A 23,944-nucleotide genomic window follows, 5' to 3' on the forward strand; every position below is an offset into this window, starting at 1 on the left:
TCACACCACAGTCTCACGACTCCAGACGCAGCAGGCCTATGCCTTCATAGTTATCTCTGGGGATTATAATCATGTTTCTCTGGATAAATCCCTCCTGGACAATATATTAACTGCCCCACAAGTGACAATACAACTTTGGACCTCCTGTATGCAAATGCTAAGGATGCATACAACACCTTGTCTTGCTGTCTCCTATGTTCCACCTGTCCTGCGGCAGCCTGTCCACAAAAGGACTGTGAGGAGGTGGACTCGGGAGGCTGAGGAGGCACTGCAGGACTGCTTGGAGTCTACAGACTGGGACGTGCTCTGTGAGCCACGTGGGGAAGATGTCAATAACATGGTTGACTGCAACACAGAAAAACACCACCATGACCTCACGGACCGTACGCGGTTTCCCCAACCATAAGCCGTGGATCACCAGTGACCTGAAAGTCCTTGTTAATGAGAAGAAGAAAGCTTTCAGGTCATCGGACAGACAGGAGCTAAGGGAAGTACAGCACAGACTGCGGGATAAACTTAGGGAGTGTAAAAACTCCTACAGGAGGAAGCTGGAGACCAGTCTCCAACAGAACAACATGAGGGAGGTGTGGACAGGGATGAAAGAGATCACCGGGTGTGGGGGGAGAAGAGGACAAACACCAGGCAGCAGGGAGACAGCCATCCCTGCCTCTCTACCACTCCACCAACCCCTACACCCCTCATTGCCTCCTCCCCCCTCTTTGTTCCCACACCTCCTCCTCACTACCCTGTAGTCAGCCAAACTGACTTCACCCCCCCACCCCCACCCCACCCCCCCCCCCCCCCCCCCCGCATTGCATTCACAACTGCCAGGTGAGGAGACAGCTGGAGAGGCTTCAAGCGCAAGGCTGCTGGCCTGGACGGCATCAGCCCAGGGTCGGAAGCTGTGGGTGATGGGGGTCGGGCGTCCATAGTTGCTGGATCACTGACAACCTGACAGAAGGACCACAGTTTGTCCGCCTGGACCATGTTATGTCTGATGTGAATATGAGTGGCACAGGGGACTGTGCTGTCTCCTTTTCTGTTCACCTTATACAACACAGACTTCCAGTACAACTCAGAGTCATGTCACCTACAGATGTTTTCTGATGACTCTGCAGTTGTTGGGTGTGTAAGGGATGGACAGGAGCGAGAGTACAGAGTTCACTGATGGATGACTTTGTGGAGTGGTCTGGTAAGAACCGCCTGCTGCTAAATGTGGATAAGACCAGAGAGATGGTGATTGACTTCAGGAGGGTGGGAACGGCTCTGCAGCCCCTTTGCATCCTGGGAAGAGACGTGGACATGGAGGAGTACAGATACCTGGGTGTCAACCTCGACAGCAGGCTGAACTGGTGGATCAACAGCACTGCTGTTTACAAGAAGGGGATGAGCAGACTCTACTTCCTGAGGAAGCAGAGATCCTTCAACATCTGCAGCAGAACATTGGAGATGTTCTACCAGTCTGTTGTGGCCAGCGCTCTGTTCTCCTTTGACTTTGAGACACCACAATACTGCACTAAGTGCAACCTGTATAATTGGTTTATTTACATTTTAGCATATTTAAGCCGTTCCACATTTTGTTTTCCCATCCTGTCTATATTCAAATATTTGTTCTTATATTTTATTCCAATTATTATTATTTCATGTATATTGTATGCATGTATATTGTATAGTATTTCATTTATATTAATTTTCTGTGCTGTGTGACTGATGTACGTTTGCTGCTGTAACACCATCATTTCAACTTGCTAGCAACTAGTTACAACCTAGACACAGAGAAACATTAGCATTGGTTTGGAGTTGGAGTTGGGTCTTGAGCTACTAAATGCTTCACTATGTTCCCAGCTAGTCCCTAACTTTGTCGGTCGGTTGTTTTTTGATTGGCAGGTAGGGTGCAGTCGGTTTATTAGCGGTTTCACTGAAAACTGTCACAGTGAATCAAAACAGTAAAGTTGTGGTTTGTAAAAACAAAACCAAAAGGAAGTGAAAGACGCTAAAAGGCTCCGCTGAAGTGAGGGGAACTGCATAGTTTGGACCAGAAACAGCATTCACATTAACACAGTTGTTTGATGTATTGCGGGTATAAAAATACGGTTAATAGCAGCTTTAAGTCTAGCAAAAAGTATTTTTAGTGGGTCCAGCAATACTAACAAGAAACACTTTCATGAACATTTTTTAAAAGAATCATGAACAAACAAACAAATATCATCTGTTGTTCAGTCCATGATGTTAAACGATTACTTTAAAGTTCAGGTACATTTGGTTGCTTACATGATAATCCATATATAACTTTTTACACGCTTGCCATTTGAAATGTATGTCAAAAGATTATCATTGTTTGTTAGGATTCATTTTAAATGTGTCATTTACAGCTAGTAGAGGAACTCCATCTCACATCTAAATTCACATTCCGTAGCATGGCAGCACTCAGACTTCTCCATGGAAAACAACAAACACACATCTTCCAGAGGGCTGCTCAGTCTCAGAAAAGAGAGGTCATGACACAGCACGCAGCCCACAGAGGGTAGCTGAAAGTCAGACCTGTGTCATATCCGCTGACAGGCCTGCAGCTGACTGACAGTGTGTGAAGGTAATGAGAGAGGCCAGGTAGAGGTGTGAAATATAATCTAATGGACTGTACTGGAAAGGAGGTGGAGGCTAGAGGAGGGGGTGGTGGAGTAGGTTTGTTCTTCCCTGTTGTGGCCCAGGCAACCTGGGCATCTGTATAGAGTGGAACATACAATATAAAAGTATACATTGAAAAGCAATACAAGAAAAGAAAGCTTCTGATTTAAGGGCCAAGACAAACTATCAGAATTATGATTAAAACATGAAGATTTCAAAAGTTTGTCTGTCAATGACACTAACCTCAAATCACACATGAGTAAATCTATCCACTTCAACTCCTTCTTTGGTTTGTAGCTTTTAAGTTTCACTGCTGGGAGAATTCCCAGAGAGGGTGGCAGCTTTATTAGAGGTTGGACAGTTGACAGATCTTTTCCTCATCTCGTTCTGTTGTTGTAGGAACTCAGCCAGTCTTCATGAAAACTAAATGACACCCATTTACTTTTGAGACCTTGGTCATAATTTGACCTCACAGCTACTGTACAGAATATGTAGAAACAGACTAAATGAAGGGGAATAACAGCCTAATACATGTGTTTGGCCCTGGGTGGGAAAACAAGTCACAGGTGCAGACACTCACCTGTGCTCCGGCTGTGTAGTTTTTGACCCGGGTGTCCAGGCGGCTGTGGAGCAGCTCCTCCTGGGAGTGGATCTGTTGCAGGAGCCGCTTGGGCTGAACGAGTTCTTCCGCAGGCGGCAGTCTTTCCTCCACACTCACCCGTTCCCTCAGACCTGCAGAGGACACGAGAGCTTCAGGGCACACGCAGGCGGCATGAGATGGCACAGAGCAAAGTGTGGGTTCATGGTTCTGAATGTGACTTTAAAGGTCTTATTTCTGCAGGATTCAGCGGCTGATGCGGAGCTGCTTGTTGACATAGATGAAACAATAACACGGTCCTTATTATTGGACAGGTTGAGTGGACGCAAGAACTGACAGAAAACGTACTAGCCTATATTATTTTTTTTTTTCCATCACTAATAATCGGTCGCTTGTCATAAACTAAACAATAAGATGAAAGAACAGCGTCTCACCTGTTACGGCGTACCGTGCACACACTGCAGCGAACAGCAAGCATCTCACAGCGAGCATGGTGCTCACATAGTCCCAGGGATTTCCTCGGTGCGGCGCCGTTAGATGACCCGATAGGAGCCGCGAGCGGAGCTGCAGAACGACTGTTGTTGACAGTGAAGGCGAGCAGAACAGAGGGGTTCCTTTAAACGCGGCGACAGCATTTCTCCCTTTCCGCCTGTAGCGAGTTAAAAGCCCCCTGAAGAGGCTCCTTTGCTCGGCTCCAGCAGCATGGTGTGTGTGTGTGTGTGTGTGTGTGTGTGTGTGTCGGTGTCACAGAACTCCGCGGCTTGATCGCACACTCGTCTTTCGGCCTACGCCACTGAGCCTAATTGAAGCACTGAGGCTACGCAAGTAGCACGTGGGGTTTGACGGGCCCACCCCTACTCTTTGATGATACCTGATGTCCAAAACTCAGGTCATCCAATATTGTATTTGTCAGAATTAAGATAGCCTATATGTTCATTCTTAAAAAGAAAATACGTTCTCGTGCATAACGTTTTAAATGTATTTGATATGACGCTTTAATCTGCCTTTTTCTTTGTAATACTATCATAAGCAAACCTGATAAAAAAATATCAATCTTTAGTTTTGTTCCAATAGTATTCTTTTTCTTATAATGTGCCACTCTTACAGCAAGAACACCTGGAGACTTTTGTTAAATGCCTAACTAAATATCAGTGGTCAGGATCCCAAATAAGAGTCCCAGGATAGAAATGAAAGGTCGCAGTCTATGGTCACAAGATGATTGAGATACAAAAAGAAAAGAAAAACACCCCTTAACAAATCCTGTTTTTGACATTACACTAATTTTAGTTTTTTTTTTGAAAACAGGTTGCTTTCATGTCTTCAGGCCCCTAAAAATTCTTTAGGTTAACCATTATTTTTTTAAAGATTATTTTGGGGCATTTTAGGCCTTTATTTTAATAGGAGAGCTGAAGACATGAAAGAAGAAAGCCACAGGTCGGAGTTGAACCCCAGTCCGCTGCGTCGAGAAGTAACCTTTTACAAATATATGGGCACCCGCTCTACCAACTGAGCTTTCTGGGCACCCAGTTACTCAGATCTGAGAGGGAAAAATCATTTGGCTGACCTGCCCACAGCTCACACAGTAAGCTCATATAACCTGTGATGAGCAGACAACCACTGCTATAGGTTGAAGGCCCTGAAAACATATGTCTACAATCAGCCTCTTTCTATGGAATTATTGGATCCTACATGAACATGCACTTTTCTGGCAAAGTTAGTACAGTTTTGGTTATTACACTTAGGATATTCCTGAAAAGCACATACACCAGTATTTAGCAACATCTGAATCAGTCTGACGACATTTGGTGGGTTGGTCAGTCAAAAATGATCAAACCACAGTCTGAAAGAAGTTGAGTTTTTGACTGTTATAAGACATGTATATAGTATTTTAAATATATACACATTTCTTTAAATTATTGTGCTTTTATATTGAAATTGAGCATTCATTATTCATTACATTACTTGACAAGCTGTGTTTAGGTCAGGTTCACCCATACAACAGATCACCTCATTCTAAAAAATCTGGACAGTCAAGGGTTACGCAACAAGGCTTTGAGATGAGATATCAAATATTGTTTGCGTCAGCTGGGACGATGAGCCAAACAGGACACATCGACCCACTGCTGCCCTTGCTTCATCCTTCCCTCCCCGTTTGGCTCTTCTTTAGCTTCAAGCAGAGTCAGCATTCATTAAGACAGCAGGAAAATTTACCCTCAGCACACCCCAATAGTTCTAAACTTTGCTGTTCCTGAGGAACAACTCTTTTCTAAACTATGCAGCAGAAAATGTTTATGGTTAAAAAAGTTTATTTAAAAACACTGTACAAGAGTTGACTTCCCATCTTCCACATACTGAAATCATGAGTTGTTTTTTTTGTTTTGTCTATTATGAGCATTGAGTCTTTAATGGTAGATGACCTTATACTTGAAAAACTGACAAGACAATAAACCTCACTGTAGCTGCAGCACACCACTGTGAAGCGGTCGTCTCTCCTAGACAAAGCCAGTCCTTTAGCTGTCCTTCAAAAGCAGAAAAAGCCTTTTAACATTAAATCAGGAAGACGTCCGTCTCACAGGTTGTGCGAGTCCTCCACTCTACGAACGCCTCTTCAACGCAAGCACAAGTGGGATCTGATCCAGATGCAGCACTTACAGTAATTGAGTAATGCCCCCCCTTCAGAAAAGCCTCATTAAATTCTCAATACCACGATGTGTTCCCGGATATAGGTTCTGAAAGACTGCAGTCAGCATGACATACAGAATATTACTCAGGGTCCTGTGCATGAGGATGATAACGGATTGAGAGGATAAATAGATGACATTCTTCAAATTTATGGGAAGTTGCACATCCGCTAAGTAACATCTACCGCAACAACAAAAATAATTAGCATCTGTAAAAACATCTAAATATTCAATTTTAGTTTGCACTAAGTTTAAAATATTTATTCAGTGTATAATTTCTTTGACCTTTTTTGATGAGCTTAAGTGCTGCCCATTGTCTCTTGCGGTGGGATACGCAGCAGCAAAGTTACTATTTTAAAGGCTTGAAACGGAATTTAGGGAGTGGTTCTTCCAGTTCTTTAAAAATGACAGAATAACCATCAGTGTTGAACCTCAACAATCTGTACCACAGTCCTGGAAAACGCCGAAGGGTCCATTTCATCCCCACACAGTGAGGTTGCTGGCTTTGACGGTTGAAGGACAGTGTGAAGACGTGACTCGTAGCTGGTGTCGTTCATCCAGGTGCACGGCACGTGGAGGCGCTCTTTGTCAAGCTCACAACTCTGCTCAGTGGTCAACAGAGGAGGAGCAGAGTTTGGTCCAAGCCGTGACAGCAGACCACAGTCCCAGTCAGAGTCTGATGATGATGGACAGAGCGTGGCTAAGTCAGGGATGAGGGCTGACTCAATGCACACTGAGGTGGAGTGGGATAGTGAACATTGGGAGCCTTGACTGAAAAACGCACTGTGAGATTTATCCTTGGGGAACTGGAGGGGAGGATCACAAATGTTTGCTTTGGAGGAAAATGGCTGTGATGGATGATCGGCAACAGAAGTGCTACCTTGATCTAAAATGTCCACTTGATTTGGTGCCCAAGTGAAATTATGTACAGTAGGAACACAAAACGATGAAAAAGTCTGTTTTGATCCAAGTTTTTCCAAGGCGCATGTTGAAGAGACCTTGTCAAATAATAAACCTCCATCAGGTTTTGCCAAAATGTCGCGGTCTGGTTTGACAGATAGATGCCCTTGTTCAGTCCAACTACCGCTGTAGCCACATTTCACTGCAATTCTCCTCCTTTTGCTCTGGCTGTGTTCAGGGCTGGCTGATCTACAGTGCTTTTTGGGGTTTGGTGCCACTGCTGACTGTCGAGGCAGGGAACGAGATCTATGCGACAACAGCGTAGCACACTCCAAACCATTTTTGGTCAAACATGTGATCCCACTAAATCCTACAAGACTTTCATGGTTTGACCCCTTTGCTGTATTTGTCAAAGCCACAGATGGAAAAAGTCCGGTGGAGGTATGATTAAAGACTGATTGAGACACACTTTCTGCAGTGTCCATTTCACAAGGGTGTGCTTCCACAACCTCCTCTGTCGTGTACGGTTGAGGACTGAGGACAGGAGGCTCTGAATACGGGCAGTGTGGCTCCACAATGTGGAAGGCGTAAGGGACTTGCGGGCTGAGGACCGGAGGCAGAGAGTAAGGGTCAGGGGACAGGCATGGGGTGTCAGGGCAGGGGGAGAAATGTTGAGTATCAGGCTGCTGGCTGGCTGAGTTGTGGGCCTGTGGTTCAACATCTGACACAGGCATGGCAGGACTTAAAGCGTGAGGATGGCTGTCAGGGAGCTGGCAGTCTGTGTTAGTAGTGAAAGGCTGGATGTCAGTAGATGGAGTGGCTGGTGGATTTGGGACAGGAAACTGAACTCCTGGTGATGGTCTGGCTGGGTCAGAGGACAGAGGACCCCCGATAGGGCTAGAGATGTTATTGAATGATGAACCTCGTCTCAGCAGGGCCTGAACAGTGTGCTCCGTCTCAGCATCAGTGAGAGGCTCCAGTTCACAGACAGGCAAAGGAGTTGGTGGTCTAGGAGGAGTATACAGAAAATAAAAAAAAATCTTTAATTTAAAACAGAAAAAGCATTGTGGTTAGGAATGCCACAGTGAGAAAAAAATGCCACTTGTTAATAAAGTGACACTGGTATAAGCAATTACACCACAAATGTTACACAAAAAGATATTTGTTGATGATGCTCAATGTCTGTAGATATAACTACTAACTATTGAAGGTCACATATTATGCTTTTCTGTGTTTTCTGTCATATCTACAATGTTAGATATTCAAATGAGGTAGACACATTAGGCTTACTCCTGAAAAATTTTCTGTTAGTAGTATTTGGTTTAATGACCTTTATTTGCGCTATTCTGCTCTGTTCTATTAACTAACTAAAATAACTACATGGCTAATGGCAGTAAACAATGTCATCTTTGCTGCCAATGTGGTTAAAATCTCATTACAGCTGAAACATGTCCAATTGGGTAGTGTTTGGTTCACAAGCCTTTATCTGCGAATTTTTGACAGTAGAAAGTGCTGCTTCAATCCACTACAATCTAACATTAGCATACTGCTAACTATTAGGTTGCTATATGCTAAAGCAACGTAGCTGAAATCTTGGCCAATGCTGGTAATTTTCTCCCCAAATTCCAGACATGTCCAGTTGTGTAATATTTGGTTTAGAGGCATTTATTGGTGAGTTTTCGTAGTACAAAATCTTGCTATATACTCTATTGCAGTAGCTCCAGCTTCAACCGGATATTCCGGTAAGCGCGCTGGCCAATCAGAGCAGACTGGGCTTTTACGGGAGAAGGAATAAAAGAGACAGGTGCTCCTACAGTACATCTCATACAGAGGGTGAATACAGGTGCCGCAGCCATGTGCAGTTTGAGAAGTGTGTGTTTTTTTACATTAAAGCATGTAAACATGTTTTAATACAAACACACAATGCAAGTATAATCTTAAAAATGCTATATAATAGTATATAATAGGCCTCTCAGTTCGAGGAAAACAGGCGCTTTGAAACCAAAACCTCCATCACTCCGCCTAATTGTGGTCCAGTGAAAAAAGACAGTAATTTTCCAACATTAGGACATTGCTAGGTGATAATCAAAACTCACCGATTCAGTGTTTCTTCTGATAGTTGAGCTGGATTGGGGTTGAATCCCGGAATCATTTCAGCCACAAGTTGGTCCATCACACTGTAGTTTAAGGGATCCAGCACAAACGCACGGTGCTGATCAGACTGCAAGTGCTGCGAGGGCAAAAAAAAAAGAGAGAGAGGGTCATAGATGTGAATATCAACAAAACAACAAAGGCAAAAACAAATCAGCTAAGTGCAAACATAAGTCATTCTTAAGGATGTTCACCTCCTCCAGATTAGTGAAGGGTTGATGACAGCATTCACAGTAAGACAGGTCCTTTTTGCGTGGCCGCCAAGGAGAAGGGTTACACCAGAGCGGGGTTTGAGATTTGTCCTGAATGCTGCTTTCAACATGTTTCTTCTCCCTAATGTACAAAGAATGAATAGTACATAATAGATTTTTTAACCCAGTTTGTTAGCAAAACAATGGTCTGTATCCTTCAAATAATGGCAGTTAAACAAACCTGGTTTTATTTTCTCCTTTCTCTGTCTGCTTTTCAAACCGAGGAGGAGGAGGAGATTCAAAGGGACTAAATCGGCCCGAGTACCACAGAGCGGGGAATATCATAGATTGAATATGCAAGGGCTTGTATCTCCTGGTTAGAGAACAAAACGAAAGAATTGAATACACAAGGTCTTTTTAATACACAAACTTTACATTTGCATGCAGATGAAAAAAAAAAAAACCTATTAATATCATTCCAATATTTGCAAATTAACATTATTACACACACACACACACACACAGACACACACACGCACGCACACACGCACACGCACACGCACACCTCAATTAACTAAAATGAGAGGGCAAGTGAAAAGACCTGTTAGCACACAGAGAGCCCTTGCTGGAACAGGCAGCGGAGCTTGCAAAAGCCTCATCGAATAGAAACCGTATCCGCTTGAGCTCTGAGCTCCTGGGGAGCTGCATCACTGAGGGGGCTTGTCACATTACACGATGGGACTCCTCAACAGGTTCAATTAAGAAAATCATCTGGGCTGAAATGCAAACCTGCGCCCAGTGGGGTAGGAAACAGAGGGACAGGTCCCAGCCACTAGCTGTTGTCACTCTGTTTGAACTGCATAAAGGATCTAATCTGATACTAAACCATTAACCTGGGCAGGCAGAAAAAAATAATAAATATAATCCCTTTGCCTTGTTAAATTCTAGCTTGGCTTAATTAATGTGGAATCAAACAGCTATGAAAAAATATTTTACGCTAACAATGTATCAAATGACAATATGAACCGATTTTCATTAAACTTGTTCAGCCTGCAACTTTACTGTTTTGGTTCACTCTCACGGCGTCGTTTTCAGCTGCACAAGGCAGCTATTTTTAACAAAGAAGCTCTACAAACCCACCGTTTATCACCTGTTCAGCCTAAGCAGCTGATAGACACAGTTAGCGACTAGTTAGTGGACAAAGTATAGCATTTAGCAGATATAGAGCCAAATATTTCCCTCAGGAGTTGAGATTTCTGAAGGGAGCAGGTTAGACAGTTCCTTTCCCCCCATTTAAATCCTCCCCCGCAACTAGAAGAAAATGGACAAACACACAAACTGCACTGAATGAGGGATGATACTCACCTGCTCATGTCTTCAATTTTAAGATAGGGAGACCTCAAAGCTGCAGCTGTAGACCAGGAGAAGTAAACAAACAATTAAATAAGCACTTATACCCACAGAAATACTGTATTAGAAGAAAATAAACACATTAGCAGCACAAATACATTAACTAACCTTTGACAATATGGGAACTTAGTTTGGTGAAAGACCTCTGCATTGAAAAAAGAGAAGTTTAAATAAGACTCATTAACATTAAAGGGCAAAGCCTGATGGACAATGCATTATAAACCCTAACAAAGTGTATAACAATTTAATGTGAGATTATTTAACTTAACTCCTTTTTTCAGAACTGTTTAACGAATTCATTTATAAATGATTTACTTGCTTGATTTTTTTTATTAATTTAATTTAGAACTTGTATATTTGGATACTTGTTGAAGTGAAAAGACATTCGGCCCAAACAGCTTACCTCCGGCCTCTTGTGTATACCACTGAAGCTCTCTCGAGTCAACTGTTTCAAATATAAAATGACATCTGATACTACATTAAGGAACAATACAAGATTTTTTTACATACTGTCCCTTGGTTAAGAATGTGACAAATCTATGCTGTGAACAGCCGCCCTCTTCAGCTGGGATCAGCAAGACACAGCAGCACAGAACAAAAACAATCACATGGTGCCATCTGCTGTGAGCAGAGGTTCAATGCACTACAGATATGAACACATACAAGCCTAATAATACCTGCAATAAAATATGCAGAGGAGAAATCAGTCTGCACAAATCAACTGTGAAGTTGACCCTGGTAGGTGGTGTGAAAGAGGTAACACAGTCCACCTGGGTATAACCCTGGTAGAACCATTGGTGTGAAAGGGGTATAAGAGTTCCCTTCAAATCATGTTATTAGACAAAAGGATACCATCCACATACAAAATCTTCACTCCCCAAGATCGAGCATTGGCCAAAACACCGCTCCCCTGCAGTCTTTCCTACAAGACATCCATCAGAAACGAGTAAAGATAACCAACCATGTCAGTTTTCAGTATAACACCAACATCTACAAAAATAAAGGCCACAGATCTGCAAGGTAAACCCATTTTCCAGCTGCACTGACACTTACATTGTTGCGAATGGCTTTTTCAAGCAAGGCCTTCCCACGGCTGCCACAAGGCTGTTAAGAAAAATACAGCACAGATATATGTTTCATTCTGGGTTATACTTTATAGTAACGTCCACTAGGGTATTGTTCACATGAGTAATGAAAACTAAAATCAATAACCAACTGTTTTTGTTTGGTATTTGTTTTTGATTAGCATTTCTCACATAAATACATAACAATTTACACTATTCACAACAACATATTGAACTGTATCAGGGAAATAAATAGCATATCTAAGTATCCATTTTTTTATTCTACAGCAAGATATTTTCTCATCAACACAAAAAGAGAGGTGTTGCATTTGATTTGTTACAATACACCAGTTAGGGGAAAAAAACACTGCAGGCCATATACATTAATTCAATAGAATCAGCTGTTTGATAAAATTGACCTGACCTCAGTAATATTTAACTTCAACCTTTTTGTGAGTTACAAATATTCCTGTAAAATGTTTGAGAACATGCATGGGTGATGCTCAGTACCATTGGTCTAGGAGTTCTGGGTTGCTGTTTGTCACTGTTGAGGACACACTCTCGCTGCATTACTGGACGTTGGGCTTCTTCGCTCATCAACTTTGCCCCTGCTTTGGTGTCAGTACAATTTTGCCCCTTTGAGCCCTCTGGGCTTCCAGTCACAACAAAGCTCACATCCTTGTGCAGGAAACTCTCTACCCTCTTCAGAATAAGAAACAAAAAAAACACGTTAGCTCATCAGTTTCTGCTGAGACAACTAGCATAGTCAGACCTTTATCTTTACTTGTACAAAATCTAACTTGAACCTCAGTAGGTATACACTTGATTTATATTCAATATCAGTATTAGTTGGAATGAAATCAGATTGGCTACTCTTTAAATTATTTTGTTTGAACAACAACCACCAATGTTTACAGCAAGGATCCACAGGCATGCTACATTTATCTTCACATATGCTTACTCCTCCTAGAAGAGATACAGTCTCCAGAAGCAGGGCTGTTGGGCGTTTCTTTACATTGTCCAGGTAGAAGGTCTTCCCCTCCAGCTTCTTCTGCCCAGGACACAGTGAGCCCAGAAGACCTTGCTCCTCTGCATACTGCTGGTGCTGCATGGTCCTGGTGCAGGATACTTGGCAGAAAAACACCAGGATGCTAATTAAAAAGAGAGAACAAACAAGTGTTAATTAAATGTATGCATAAACATTTGACAGAGAACAAATTAAAAACAACACCCCCATCCCCGTCAAACACCAAATACCGGCAGTCCTTATGTAAACGGTGGTTGCACTAATAATGACTTTGTCTGGACAATGTTGTGTCCAAAAACCTTTGGGTAACTTAATACAAAGTATCCGAGATCCAAGTCTAAGTGTATCAGTCCCTAATCATTTACAACATGTTAACAGCTAATTAACCCAGTCACGTGGTTTCTTCTCAATGGTTGATTGAGGTAGCGTTAGGCTAGAATTTCCAATGACTACCATTTGTTCACGGTAGCAGCAATTTTACAACTTACCATCTAGCAAGCTAAACGTTCTGCAGAAAAGGCATGTATCGTTAGCGTTACTTTACTACCAAACTACAACAGCACAGTAACGTTAAATACATTATTAACCCAGCATCCTCCCTGGCTAGATAGCATAGCGTTACTTAGCTGTAACGTTAATTCGTTGGTTAGCGTTAGCTGACCTGAGTTGAGCTTTTTTTCAATATAAACAACGCCTGGGCCACCAAAACCATAGCTTGTCATGAGGTTAAATAATATGTTAAACTGCTTTTCACGTCGTCGGGGCACAAAATAAAGAAAGAGTCCACTTACTTTTTGTTACTGTGCTGGAGAATTGCGATAAAGAAAGCAACCGCCGCTTTTTAAAAACACGACAAACGTGAAGTTAACGTCACATCCGGAAAAACGCTGCCTTCGCGTGCTGGCAACAGACTTCTGAACAATCCTTCAGAATGGTCTTTAATCTTTTGTAATTAAGTTAAATTAAATTGAAATTTAGTCTGATTATTAGGCAGCTCATAACAAGTCATTCTCTCGAGCATTACCGTAATCTAAAAGTCAATGATTGTATTTGTTGTTGTTTTGCCAGCTGGAACCTCACTAAAGTGGGAAAATACGTTGTATCATTTCTTTCCCAGCAGGGGGCAATGTGTCCCTGTGTAAATAAAGTAATCTCGATTAAAATAATACATTGGGAATTTTAATCTTTAGTTTATACTTGCCTTCTTGTAGTAAACTGACTGTAACCCATATATTTAAATGGATTAAATATATTATATTCATTAGTAGAAAGTTCAACATTGCACCCATTGGATGATTTCAATTTATACACTGTATATTGTATACTGTCATGACACCAACAGTGTTAAATATAAGACAAAGACCACAAGGCAAATACCAATTGTTTATTCAAAACTTTTTGTTCATACTTTTTTTTTCACAAAACACTGGCACAGTGCAAAAGACTAGCCTTAATGACATTTCAATTTGAAAATCTGCAAATAAAAGTATGTGTAAATTTGAAGGAATTCTTTATGGGGGGGAACAGAACACACAGATATACTAGTTATGTTCTATCACGTAAATTACACAAACCAATGAACTAATGGTGGAGAAAACCTTCATAGCATAAACTTTGAACAAACAAAAGTAAAAAAAATGTAACAGGATGACACTAAGATTTTCAACAACAGGTCAAACACCAGAGTTATCAATTAATTTCAAAATCTGTCAAAACATTAATAGACTTCTTTTCTCTGTCCCAAAAATACCCAGAAGCTGTTAATTTACCAACTGAAAAAATACTCTCTAATTTTTAATGGCTGATCTAAACCCGGTGACCCGTGAAAATAAGACAATTTTGCATAATCAGAAACATCGTGCGAAGCTTAACCCCTGGATGGGATTCAAAACTACTCACTCTACTCTACTCATTAAGACGTAGCTTCTGTTTTCCGTCCATAGTGAGGAGGACATTTGACTAGCTAAGTAAGGCACCTGAGGTTACAGCATGGAGGCCTCTGCATATTCACAGGGACATCAAGACAGCACCAACATCTTTCTGCAAAAAACATGTATTCATACATAAAGGGTTACATCATCTTCAATGGTTTCTTACAATATTCCATTTCTGTTCCATATGAAATTATTAGTAGCAGAAACTATCCTGTACTGTGGAGTTTTAAGGCTATTTAAACCTGAATACTAAATACCGACTCTGCTATTACTGGCAAAGTATATATACTATTAATTATCCCTGTTTAGGTTTATATATTTCGCTATCAGTGGACTGGTACAAGATAGATCCTGACACTAATAATCAAAATGGGTGCCGTGCACCCATTTTTTATAAACAGTGTGGAAACACAAACATAAATACTGTGCTGGTCTGAGAAGGCTTTGCATTGTTTAAAAATAACAAAAACATAAGTCACGGTCTGTATTAGATCCACTCTGAACCATTTATGACTCCATATTTGCTGCTACTACTGGTGCTGCTGCTTCTGTCCGCGTCTGCCTTGCTTGAGGTGTGTTTGGAGACCTGCCGGTGTTTACGTTCACGGTGAGGCTTGCTGTGGTTATTACTGTGGCTCTGTGGCTGTCTGTTGGCCGGATTGTCAGCCTCCAGCTTGTTCTGAGGATGACAAATGTCCTTATGACCACCTCTGGGGGCATCATCCATCCCTGCTCTGCAAGGGTTCTCATCATTATTGGTGTACTGCTGACGTTCCTCTTTGGCAATGTTCACGTGGTTCTGCCGGCAAGCCATCTTTGCATTAGTGAGATCACTGATTGGTAGTGGCTGGTTGTGGTGCCCTGTTGATAACAGAAGAGGCTTCATGGCGATGTTGTACCCAGGTGGAGCTGATGGTGCATTCCAAGAAAAAGGGTAGCTGCTGTAATCCTCTCCACTCAATCCTGCCTCATTAAGAGCTCCTTGTGCCAGTGTCAGCCCGTACAGCTCATTGTCAGGGAGCTGCACCCGGCGGGAGCGTACGATCTCACAGATGGTACCTATGCCCAGGTGAACCATCTCCCATATATTGAGTGCCAGACAAAGCAGGGAGACTGTATACATGATGAGAAGGAAGATAGTTTTCTCAGTGGGCCGTGATACAAAGCAGTCCACACTGTGAGGGCAGGGCAGGTTGGAGCACACGTAGGTGGGAGGCACAGCAAATCCATATAGGGCATACTGTCCACACAAGAAAGCCACCTCCAGCAAGGAGCGGGTCAAGAGCTGCAGGACATAAATACGCATCAGTCCATCCTCTTTGATACGTTGACGCCCATCATGGCGCACCTTGACCTTCGCTTGTCCCTTACCACTGTTTCCTTTCACTGCTCCACCACCATCACTCTCCGCCTCTGCCATTTCATAGATCATCGGGTCTTCCTCTTGGTCATCCTCGGCCTCTTCAATGCCCCTATGCTGCTTGCGGCCTGCAAGATAGGGCTTCCTGGGTTTCCTCCGCGAAAATCCCCTGACTCCACCGCTGTCTGGCTGCTCATCTGCCCGAGCAATTTTATTGACAGCGTAGCCCAGGTACATGAGTGAAGGCGTGGCCACCAGGATGATTTGGAAAACCCAGAAGCGGACATGTGAGAGTGGAGCGAAGGCGTCGTAACAGACGTTCTCACAGCCCGGCTGACCTGAGTTGCAAACAAACTTGCTCTGCTCATCGTAGTAGATGGACTCCCCTCCTACGGCTGTCAGCACAATGCGGAAAACAATGAGGACAGTGAGCCAGATCTTGCCCACAAATGTAGAATGGTTGTGGATTTCTTCCAGCAGGCGAGTCAGGAAACTCCAACTCATGGTAGTGGCAGTGACAACATACACGTCCTCTTACGTCCCTGTGGAGAGAAAAGAAATGATTAAACTCTGTCCCATGCAGGCAATACTAGAAGGAAAGCACCCACATGAATACTAATAATTTATTTATTTTACCTTCTTATAGTAAAATATTTTTGCCATTTAAAGAAAATAAGAATTTCTGCCCAAAACTTTACAGGCACACCTTCCTTCTTAACTGTGTCTGATATGTGGGGAGAAAAATGAAAAAAATAATATTTATTAACCTGTCTTTTAGTGTGTGTCTCTTAATTTGACTATATTTCCCTCACACACAGAATACACATTGTAATTCTACAATAAAAGATATTACACACTCTTCTGCTGTATTCACAGGGTTTTAGCTCCAAGCACTTTGTCTTTCCTCCTGTATACATGGTTATCAAATATATTTCAGCACAATAACATGTTTATCCTTGATTCTCTTAATAGCTATGCCCCTAGGCTCATGCCTAAACATACCCATGGCATTATTACACAAAGGGAAGAGTAATGACAACAATGGAATGTCTAACCATAATTGCTATTGTTAACTGAACGTCCCTGACCATTCAGATGTTCCATAGAATTACAAAATTTCTCATTTTGTTTAAGAAATAAGAGCTTGGTTTTTGTGCTGTAAAATGACTACTGAAATTCTAAAAACCTGAAGGGGAACCAGCAAAATTACTAAAACTATCCACCAACAATGTAATTTGAAAAACAGATTATTTTATTACAATGATATATTTATTATTTATGATGATAATGGAGGAAGTACTCCACATAAGGAGTAGAGTTGATACCCATAGTGTGAGGGTTAGCGTTAGGGGACTTATACCTTACAGTAAATGTGTTAGCATTTCAAACGTTTTGTAAAAACTCTTTTGTAGTTTATTGAGTTATAGCTTCAATAAATTAATACTGTAAGACCCTTATTATCAGATTTCTATCAGCTGCGGAATGTGAATTAACTTCAAATGTAACCACCAGTTCTCCCTTTTCCTTAATGCATGTGGCATGAATTTACATAACAAAAACTGGAGTAAAGACATTCACTGGTTATCCAGTAAATGATGATGGCACTCGCACATAATATGAGACATTATTAGTATTTGCACACAAACATTTGACATTACCCCTCCCTAACACTACACTTCTGTGATAGGAGGTACAACATGGGATTTGTGGATTATAAACTAATGTGTTTTTACTCTCATACACAGTACATTGGTTTTCAAATATAAGGCAGACAAAGAACAGTGTGTTTATAATTAATGGATGGAACAACACAACAACAATATGGCAGCACACACTCAAAGATCTGAAAAGATGAAAAACAAAAAAATGGAATGATGAAGAATGTATGACTGGAGTGTGTGTAAAGTGTATACATTCCTCTCTCAGCCCTTTCAGCTCTCTAATGAACTACACCATATTATGTAGTACCTAACCTTGAACAATCTCTGTTTAACCTGCAGACATCCATCTGCCCAAAACCTACGCAGCAGACCTCTCCACGAGTCACTCATGTAAGAGGAAATCTAAAAGGTTCAGAAATCTGTGGGGCAGACTATGTCTGCATGTGTGACGTGTATGTGTGTGTGTGTGTGAGTTCAGAGAGTTTCTCCGGATAGTTTATGTTCCAACTATAGAGGCTCCTGCACGGTTGCTTTTAATACCACAAACTTGACATCCAACTACCATCCGGGGATAGAGACTGAGGCAAACAAGGTCCAGTAATAAAGGAACAGCCTTGAGGTTGTCCTGTAGCTGTCACTGTATGAAGTCAATTATGTTATCATACTGTTTGGCAAAATAAAAAAAGAAGCTTGTTTCAGTGTTTCGGGTTTAAATCAAAAAGTCTTTCTCTTAACAAGCTTGCCGTTTGGATCTTAGTGTGACCACACTATTTGGCAAAATTGTAGGCCTTCTGGCTATTTCCATAGATGTGCCTGACCACATGAAAACATAACATGGGATTTGTTGTTGTTAGCTTTATGATTTGACAATTAATTAATGATTAATCAATGGGTATAAAATTAATCAGCCACAACTTTGATAAGTGACTGTTTTCTTGAAAATTTAAAAAAATAAAATGTTGCTGGTTCCAGCTTTTCAAATGTGAGGATTTACTTATTTCCTCTGTTTTATATCAATGTAAATTAAATACATTGTAGGGATGGACTGTTAGTCTAACAAAACAAGACATTTGAATATGTTCCTTTTCACTATTTTGTGGAATGTTTTCAAAGTAAGTACTCAAAACAGTAATTGATAATGACAATAACTGCTGCCCTAATTTGTTCTGTTTACGTATTACAAATTGAGAATTAATTGTAATCAAAAAATGTTAAGGTGACTATTTTTCAGTATGCAAAACTCTGGCGCCATGCAAAAAGTTTCCCTCACTTCATTTATAATAGGCATACTGACACACTGTGGCATTGAGTCAGTTTGACTTTTTTTTTTTTAAAACAACCTCCAATGAAACCAGGTCCTGATGTTAACATGCTCTTCTACTGTCTCACTCTGTAAAGAAACAAAGTTCTGTCTCATTAAGAGTCACATGCCCTTTAAAACTGCACATCTGGCCATGATGTGTAATGTACTATTTGGAGGCCCAGTAGCACTGCTATCACCACCCAAACACAAGTCCCGTGGATGGCAAGAAACTGGGAACATTCCTACACATTGTTAATTTTCAGCTCTGCTCATCAGCAAAGCAAATCATGCTGCTGCTCAGCAATACAGCGGGTAGCAATTTAATTGCAAGCCATTCAATAAGGAATTTTAGGAAGAATCTTATGTAATGCATTACCATCCAACCATAGACACAAACATATGGCTTTAGATGGAATAAGATGAACATGACATGACATGTGTATAAATGGTTACCTTAAAGTTGTTGATGCCTGATTTTTGTGATAAACACACCATCCTCTCAAACACCAGAGCCTGGTGTTAACACTTTTTCTGGCAAGTTTTTATGTGAAACCCCCAAATGCAGAGATGAAGGACCAGAAAAGGAACCCCAAAGATATGTCTTACATAAAACTGAAAATTAAGTCCATTCATTCTTTGCAAAAAAAACTGCCGCGTCTCAAAATATAGCAACTGCTCCATAGCCCAAGTTGCTAGTAGTGCCACATCAAATGCCTAAAGGTGATACATTTAATTTCCCCCCAGATGTCTCCCAGCCAGACCAACAGCCTCCAGTTTCCTACAGCGCCAGTTAAAAACAACTATTTGAGAAGTGCTATTTTAAAGAGCAGCCAGCCTTGTACATGCCTATCTAAGAAGACTTCAAGCTGTGAATGTGAAGGTTTGTGGTTTCCTTCAACAGTTAAACTGATGCTTTACCCAAAATCTATCTTTTCAGTATGAAACACTCACCCACACTATTAACTTTAAAGGCAACTGTAAACAGTTTGTAGTTTGCTGACAATGCACTTCCCTTTTTTAAAGGTATATTTTAGAGGAGTTCTTTTTCTTGATGAGAGACATTCAAGAACAAGAAAACTGACGGGAAAAAGCATTTAGATGTGTGCATCATACTGCACAGCGTGTCTGTGTGTTGCCTTTTAGACCCTGTGGCCACCAAGACCCATGACTGGACTTCCTATACAGTACATAAATCAGAACATGAACAAGTATGTACCTGTATCAACTTCAACTAGGGCACATGAAGAGAAGGGAACAAAATAATCTGGTGGTAATAACTAGCAGACATGAGAGCGATGACAATAACCACCAGATCATTTCTTTCATTACGATGCCTGCATTATAGGGGTGCATGATACATCGACTTAATATCATTATCGCAACATAAAGTTGCGCAATATTATATCAAAACTGTCACAATAAGTATGCAACATTTTGATTATTTTGTGGAGCAATGTATCCCGTCCGTTGACTGTGTGGCAGAGTGACAGTGGAAATGAAGAAATAGATAGAGACAACAAAACAGAACGAATCATGAGCGAGTGTGATTGCAAGTGGCAGAAAGTACGAAGAGAACTCAAGGAGATATACCGAAATAACCAATGCTATAACGTATTATTTGGCCAAATATATGATGCACATCCACACTGTAGATACAAAAGGCTTCAAGAAGCTTCTGAATGAAATAGACAAACGGTACTAAATCCCATCCCGCACCTATTTCTCCTAGGTAGCTATCCCGCAACTTTATTAATGGCAGTGCAGGCAGAGTTTGGAGTCGGATAGATTGAATATTTTTCTTTCACGACCAACCTGTGGTCCAGCCGCACTACGGAGCCGTGTCTAAGTCTCACTGTGCACTATATTGTTGTGAATCTATTAATATTGTAACGATTTGTTCCCTGTAACTTTTGTAATTTTACATATGTTTAAAAATATCGAAATTAATGTTGATAAAGTAATATTCATTATCAATATCGCAATATCACATTTTCTCAATATCATCCAACCCTACTGCATTACCAAGTTACATACGTCCCGACAAACTTACTTTGTCCAGATGCTACAACGAAGGACTGCAAGTGTAATTACCCAAACTCATCTCCCATCACTGTATATCCAGACATGGATTCCACAGGGTACTTTGTTGTCACTTTATTAGCCATCTACTTAAAGATGTCAAAACACACACATAAGATGTATGTGCGTGTGTACAACATAACTTGATCTAGACAAAAGACTCTAGCGTAGAGAGCTAATTTGTCATGAAGAAGCCGCCAATGCAAGTATGCAAGCTTGCATACAAAAGAATCATCCAGCTCTAACAAGCTGGGAACTACCCAGTATTAATATATGAACAGGAGAATTGGTGCCTTGTATAGTTGTTATTTTTCTCTTTTGCCCAGTGTCATGTCATGGATTTAAAAGAGTCTTTTCAGGGAAAAGTCTACTTTGTCTTACCTCCACATTTCACCTTATTATTTTACTATGGAAGTAAACACAACCCACAGACTGTATTGTGCCTCCTCTGCTAAATTAGTGTTTAACATTAATGTTGATTTGGTTACCATAACAAGTTGAATTCTGAACAGACAGACAATGGCAGGTTTCTATTGTTTATCTTGTGATATGTTTATCGTGTAACATACAGTGTCCAAAAACATGCTTATTTGTAGATACTATTACTAGCCTACTACTACTACTACTACTACTACTGGCCCTTCTAGCACAACAGGAACTGGTCCTGCTAGTCCTCCATCTCAAATGCTAAAAACTAATAATAATAAAATATAATAACATCTTCTTAATGTTATTGCTCTTACAGGACAGGGTCTAATGGATTTAAATTATCATTCAATGTATTTTTGCATACTGATGTGAATCTTATAACCTCTTTTTGTTTTATCCTTCTTAGCCTCCTCGTTTCCCCGACCAGAATTCAGAGCTATTTCAAACCCCATGTGCCTGCAAAGTGAACAGAGAACACCATAAAACATCTTTCTAATCAAATTCCTCACAGCTTTAACTTGAACCGGAGCATTGTTAACTGTGAAATAACTGTTTGATTAATCAAAATTGAGATTAATAGTTATTTTCTCCCCCTGAACATTGAAAACCACAATTGGAAATTCCCCAGAAATAATTTTGAATGCTTGCAAAGTTCAGCTAAGAGAAACACCCTCACCAAGTTTGCTGAGAGTTTTTTTCATTAAAACATTGACAAAAATATATATTTTTAAATGCTTAACGGTTGTCAATAAATATCAAGTACACTTACGTTACAGTTACTTAAAAGCTTGTAAAAACATTATAGACAAAGTTAGTCTGCTAAAAAACGTTAACCGAACCTGCATTAGTAACGTTAACATACCTGACGTTAGTAACCTTAGCTCTAGGTTAAATAAGCTAACCTAGCATGATATCGTTTGAAAATAGAAAGACATTTTTCATGGTATTTCTAGTACTTCGCCTTTTCCCTATACTCGTCCAGTAGTTTGTTCTTAAACATACTTTCACAAGTAACAGGAGACCGTGGTATATTGCCTTCCTCCTGTGTGAATTCAGACAGCATCCTCACCTCTTCGCTCGCACATTTGGCGCCGTTCCCCTCCGCCAGAAAGCTGCGTCAACGTTCACAAATCACCCGGAAAGATACTCCTGAGCACGGAAAATAAGGTCGTCATTGCCGAGTTGCAGAAAAAAGTACGATATTGACGTTTCCTCATAAAAAATGTACTCGAAGTTTTGATGGAAGTTTTGACTAAGTTGAGTGATAAATTTACCTTTTTCTCACGAAGACTAAGCTGGTGACCGGAGAAGGAGAGAGCTTGATTGTAGTAGATGAAGACAAACGGACTGGTATGGCAAGGATATGTGTGTGTGTGTGTGTGTGTGTGTGTGTGTGTGTGTGTGTGTGTGTGACTGAGAGAGAGAGAGAGAGAGAGAGAGAGAGAGAGAGAGAAAGATGGAGAGAGAGATCATCGTCATAAATCTTCTTATTGACATAATATAAAATAAATGCATATGCAAATTCATAACTTTCTACTAGCATTAGTTTCTTACTGCACCACTGACTCTATAGTCACATTGAATGCTAAAGAAGTCTCAATTGTGTGGGAAAATAGCTCTTTTCCTACAGTGTAAACATAATGCATATTGTCTATTATTCTGTAGCCACATATTTTTCATGGTTATGTACTTTTTTGTTCATCTATATCTGACTGGCGTCATGGATATATAAAGGATTATCTAGTGACAAATGCTGACTTTGTCATTCATGTGTTGTTTAACACATTGATAAACTTATTGCAAAGTTTCTGGTGTCCTCCACTTCTAGTTCTGGCTGCACAAACAGTAAAACGAATTGGCCATGAGTCAGGGCTTTATGAAAAGGGCACAGAGCAGAGATTTCAGACAACATACATATTTACCACACTTTACATGGAGTCTGAAACTGAACAGAACAGTTTATCATCTTCTTCCATCATATAAATCAGGAGCTTTTATGCCTTCTGCTATCAGTTCCTCAACAAGCTGCATTTAGGGGCACTCCATGAATTTCTTTTTACATTAAGGTCAGTTTACTTGTCATGGAGAACACTACTCAGCCTGTAAAAACAGCCGTATTAAGTCATTGGTTGTTGGGAGTCTTCTAAAGCCCCAAAAATAACCCTGATGTTTTCTTTTTTCCCCAGCATGTTCCCTTGGATCAGAGAGGCTCCAAAATCAGGGTAGCAGCTGTCGCCTTGGTCCCGCTCCATGTTCTGTGATGCCATGTTCAACTGCTACACTGCAGTGCCCTGCTACGTCCTGCTACGTCCTGCTGTGCCTTGTAATGCCGCACAGCGTCCTGCTATGCCATGAACTACTACAAAGAACTGCTACAAACTACTAATTTTTTCTATTTTTGTTATTGCCACTCTTCATTCTAACCCCAACCGGCCCGTCAGACACCGCCTACCAAGAGCCTGGGTCTGACCGAGGTTTCTGCCTAAAAGGAAGTTTTTCCTCGCCACTGTCGCACTGTTGCTTGCTCTGGA

General features: G+C 41.0%; 3 protein-coding genes across 10 annotated transcripts in view; all 3 read right to left on the reverse strand.

The window, feature by feature from the left end:
* Positions 1–3,936, reverse strand: part of adam11 (ADAM metallopeptidase domain 11) — a 29,309-nt gene extending 25,373 nt beyond the window's left edge. Inside the window, 2 exon segments of the mRNA XM_032503079.1 lie at positions 3,206–3,357; positions 3,658–3,936. Coding sequence (XP_032358970.1) covers positions 3,206–3,357; positions 3,658–3,715 — 210 coding nt within the window. The 5' untranslated portion in view covers positions 3,716–3,936.
* Positions 3,937–5,599: 1,663 nt separating this feature from the next.
* On the reverse strand, positions 5,600–13,549 carry dbf4b (DBF4B-CDC7 kinase regulatory subunit). Of its 3 annotated transcripts, none has more exons than XM_032503074.1 (12): positions 13,439–13,549; positions 12,582–12,771; positions 12,131–12,322; positions 11,610–11,660; positions 11,409–11,478; positions 10,960–11,024; positions 10,665–10,701; positions 10,512–10,557; positions 9,388–9,519; positions 9,150–9,288; positions 8,901–9,034; positions 5,600–7,812 (listed from the first exon to the last, which is right to left on the reverse strand). In XM_032503074.1, the coding sequence occupies exons 2-12, from the start codon at positions 12,729–12,731 to the stop codon at positions 6,324–6,326; spliced, it is 2,505 nt and encodes an 834-aa protein (XP_032358965.1). In that variant the 5' UTR covers positions 12,732–12,771; positions 13,439–13,549; the 3' UTR covers positions 5,600–6,323. The 3 variants fall into 3 exon arrangements, with proteins under 3 accessions (XP_032358965.1, XP_032358967.1, XP_032358964.1); XM_032503076.1 differs by having other exon boundaries at positions 9,409–9,519; positions 12,582–12,774; XM_032503073.1 differs by having other exon boundaries at positions 12,582–12,774.
* A 467-nt stretch (positions 13,550–14,016) lies between these two features.
* LOC116671665 (gap junction gamma-1 protein) lies at positions 14,017–22,799 on the reverse strand. 6 transcript variants are annotated; one of them, XM_032503059.1, is made up of 4 exons: positions 22,688–22,799; positions 22,483–22,562; positions 21,796–21,869; positions 14,017–16,483 (listed from the first exon to the last, which is right to left on the reverse strand). In XM_032503059.1, the coding sequence occupies exon 4, from the start codon at positions 16,443–16,445 to the stop codon at positions 15,069–15,071; it is 1,377 nt and encodes a 458-aa protein (XP_032358950.1). In that variant the 5' UTR covers positions 16,446–16,483; positions 21,796–21,869; positions 22,483–22,562; positions 22,688–22,799; the 3' UTR covers positions 14,017–15,068. The 6 variants fall into 6 exon arrangements, with proteins under 6 accessions (XP_032358950.1, XP_032358951.1, XP_032358952.1 ...); XM_032503060.1 differs by having other exon boundaries at positions 22,416–22,562; XM_032503061.1 differs by lacking the exon at positions 21,796–21,869 and having other exon boundaries at positions 22,416–22,562.
* Between the last annotated feature and the right edge of the window lie 1,145 nt (positions 22,800–23,944).

Source organism: Etheostoma spectabile, chromosome 21, assembly GCF_008692095.1.
Source record: "Etheostoma spectabile isolate EspeVRDwgs_2016 chromosome 21, UIUC_Espe_1.0, whole genome shotgun sequence".
NCBI classification, from domain to species: domain Eukaryota; kingdom Metazoa; phylum Chordata; class Actinopteri; order Perciformes; family Percidae; genus Etheostoma; species Etheostoma spectabile.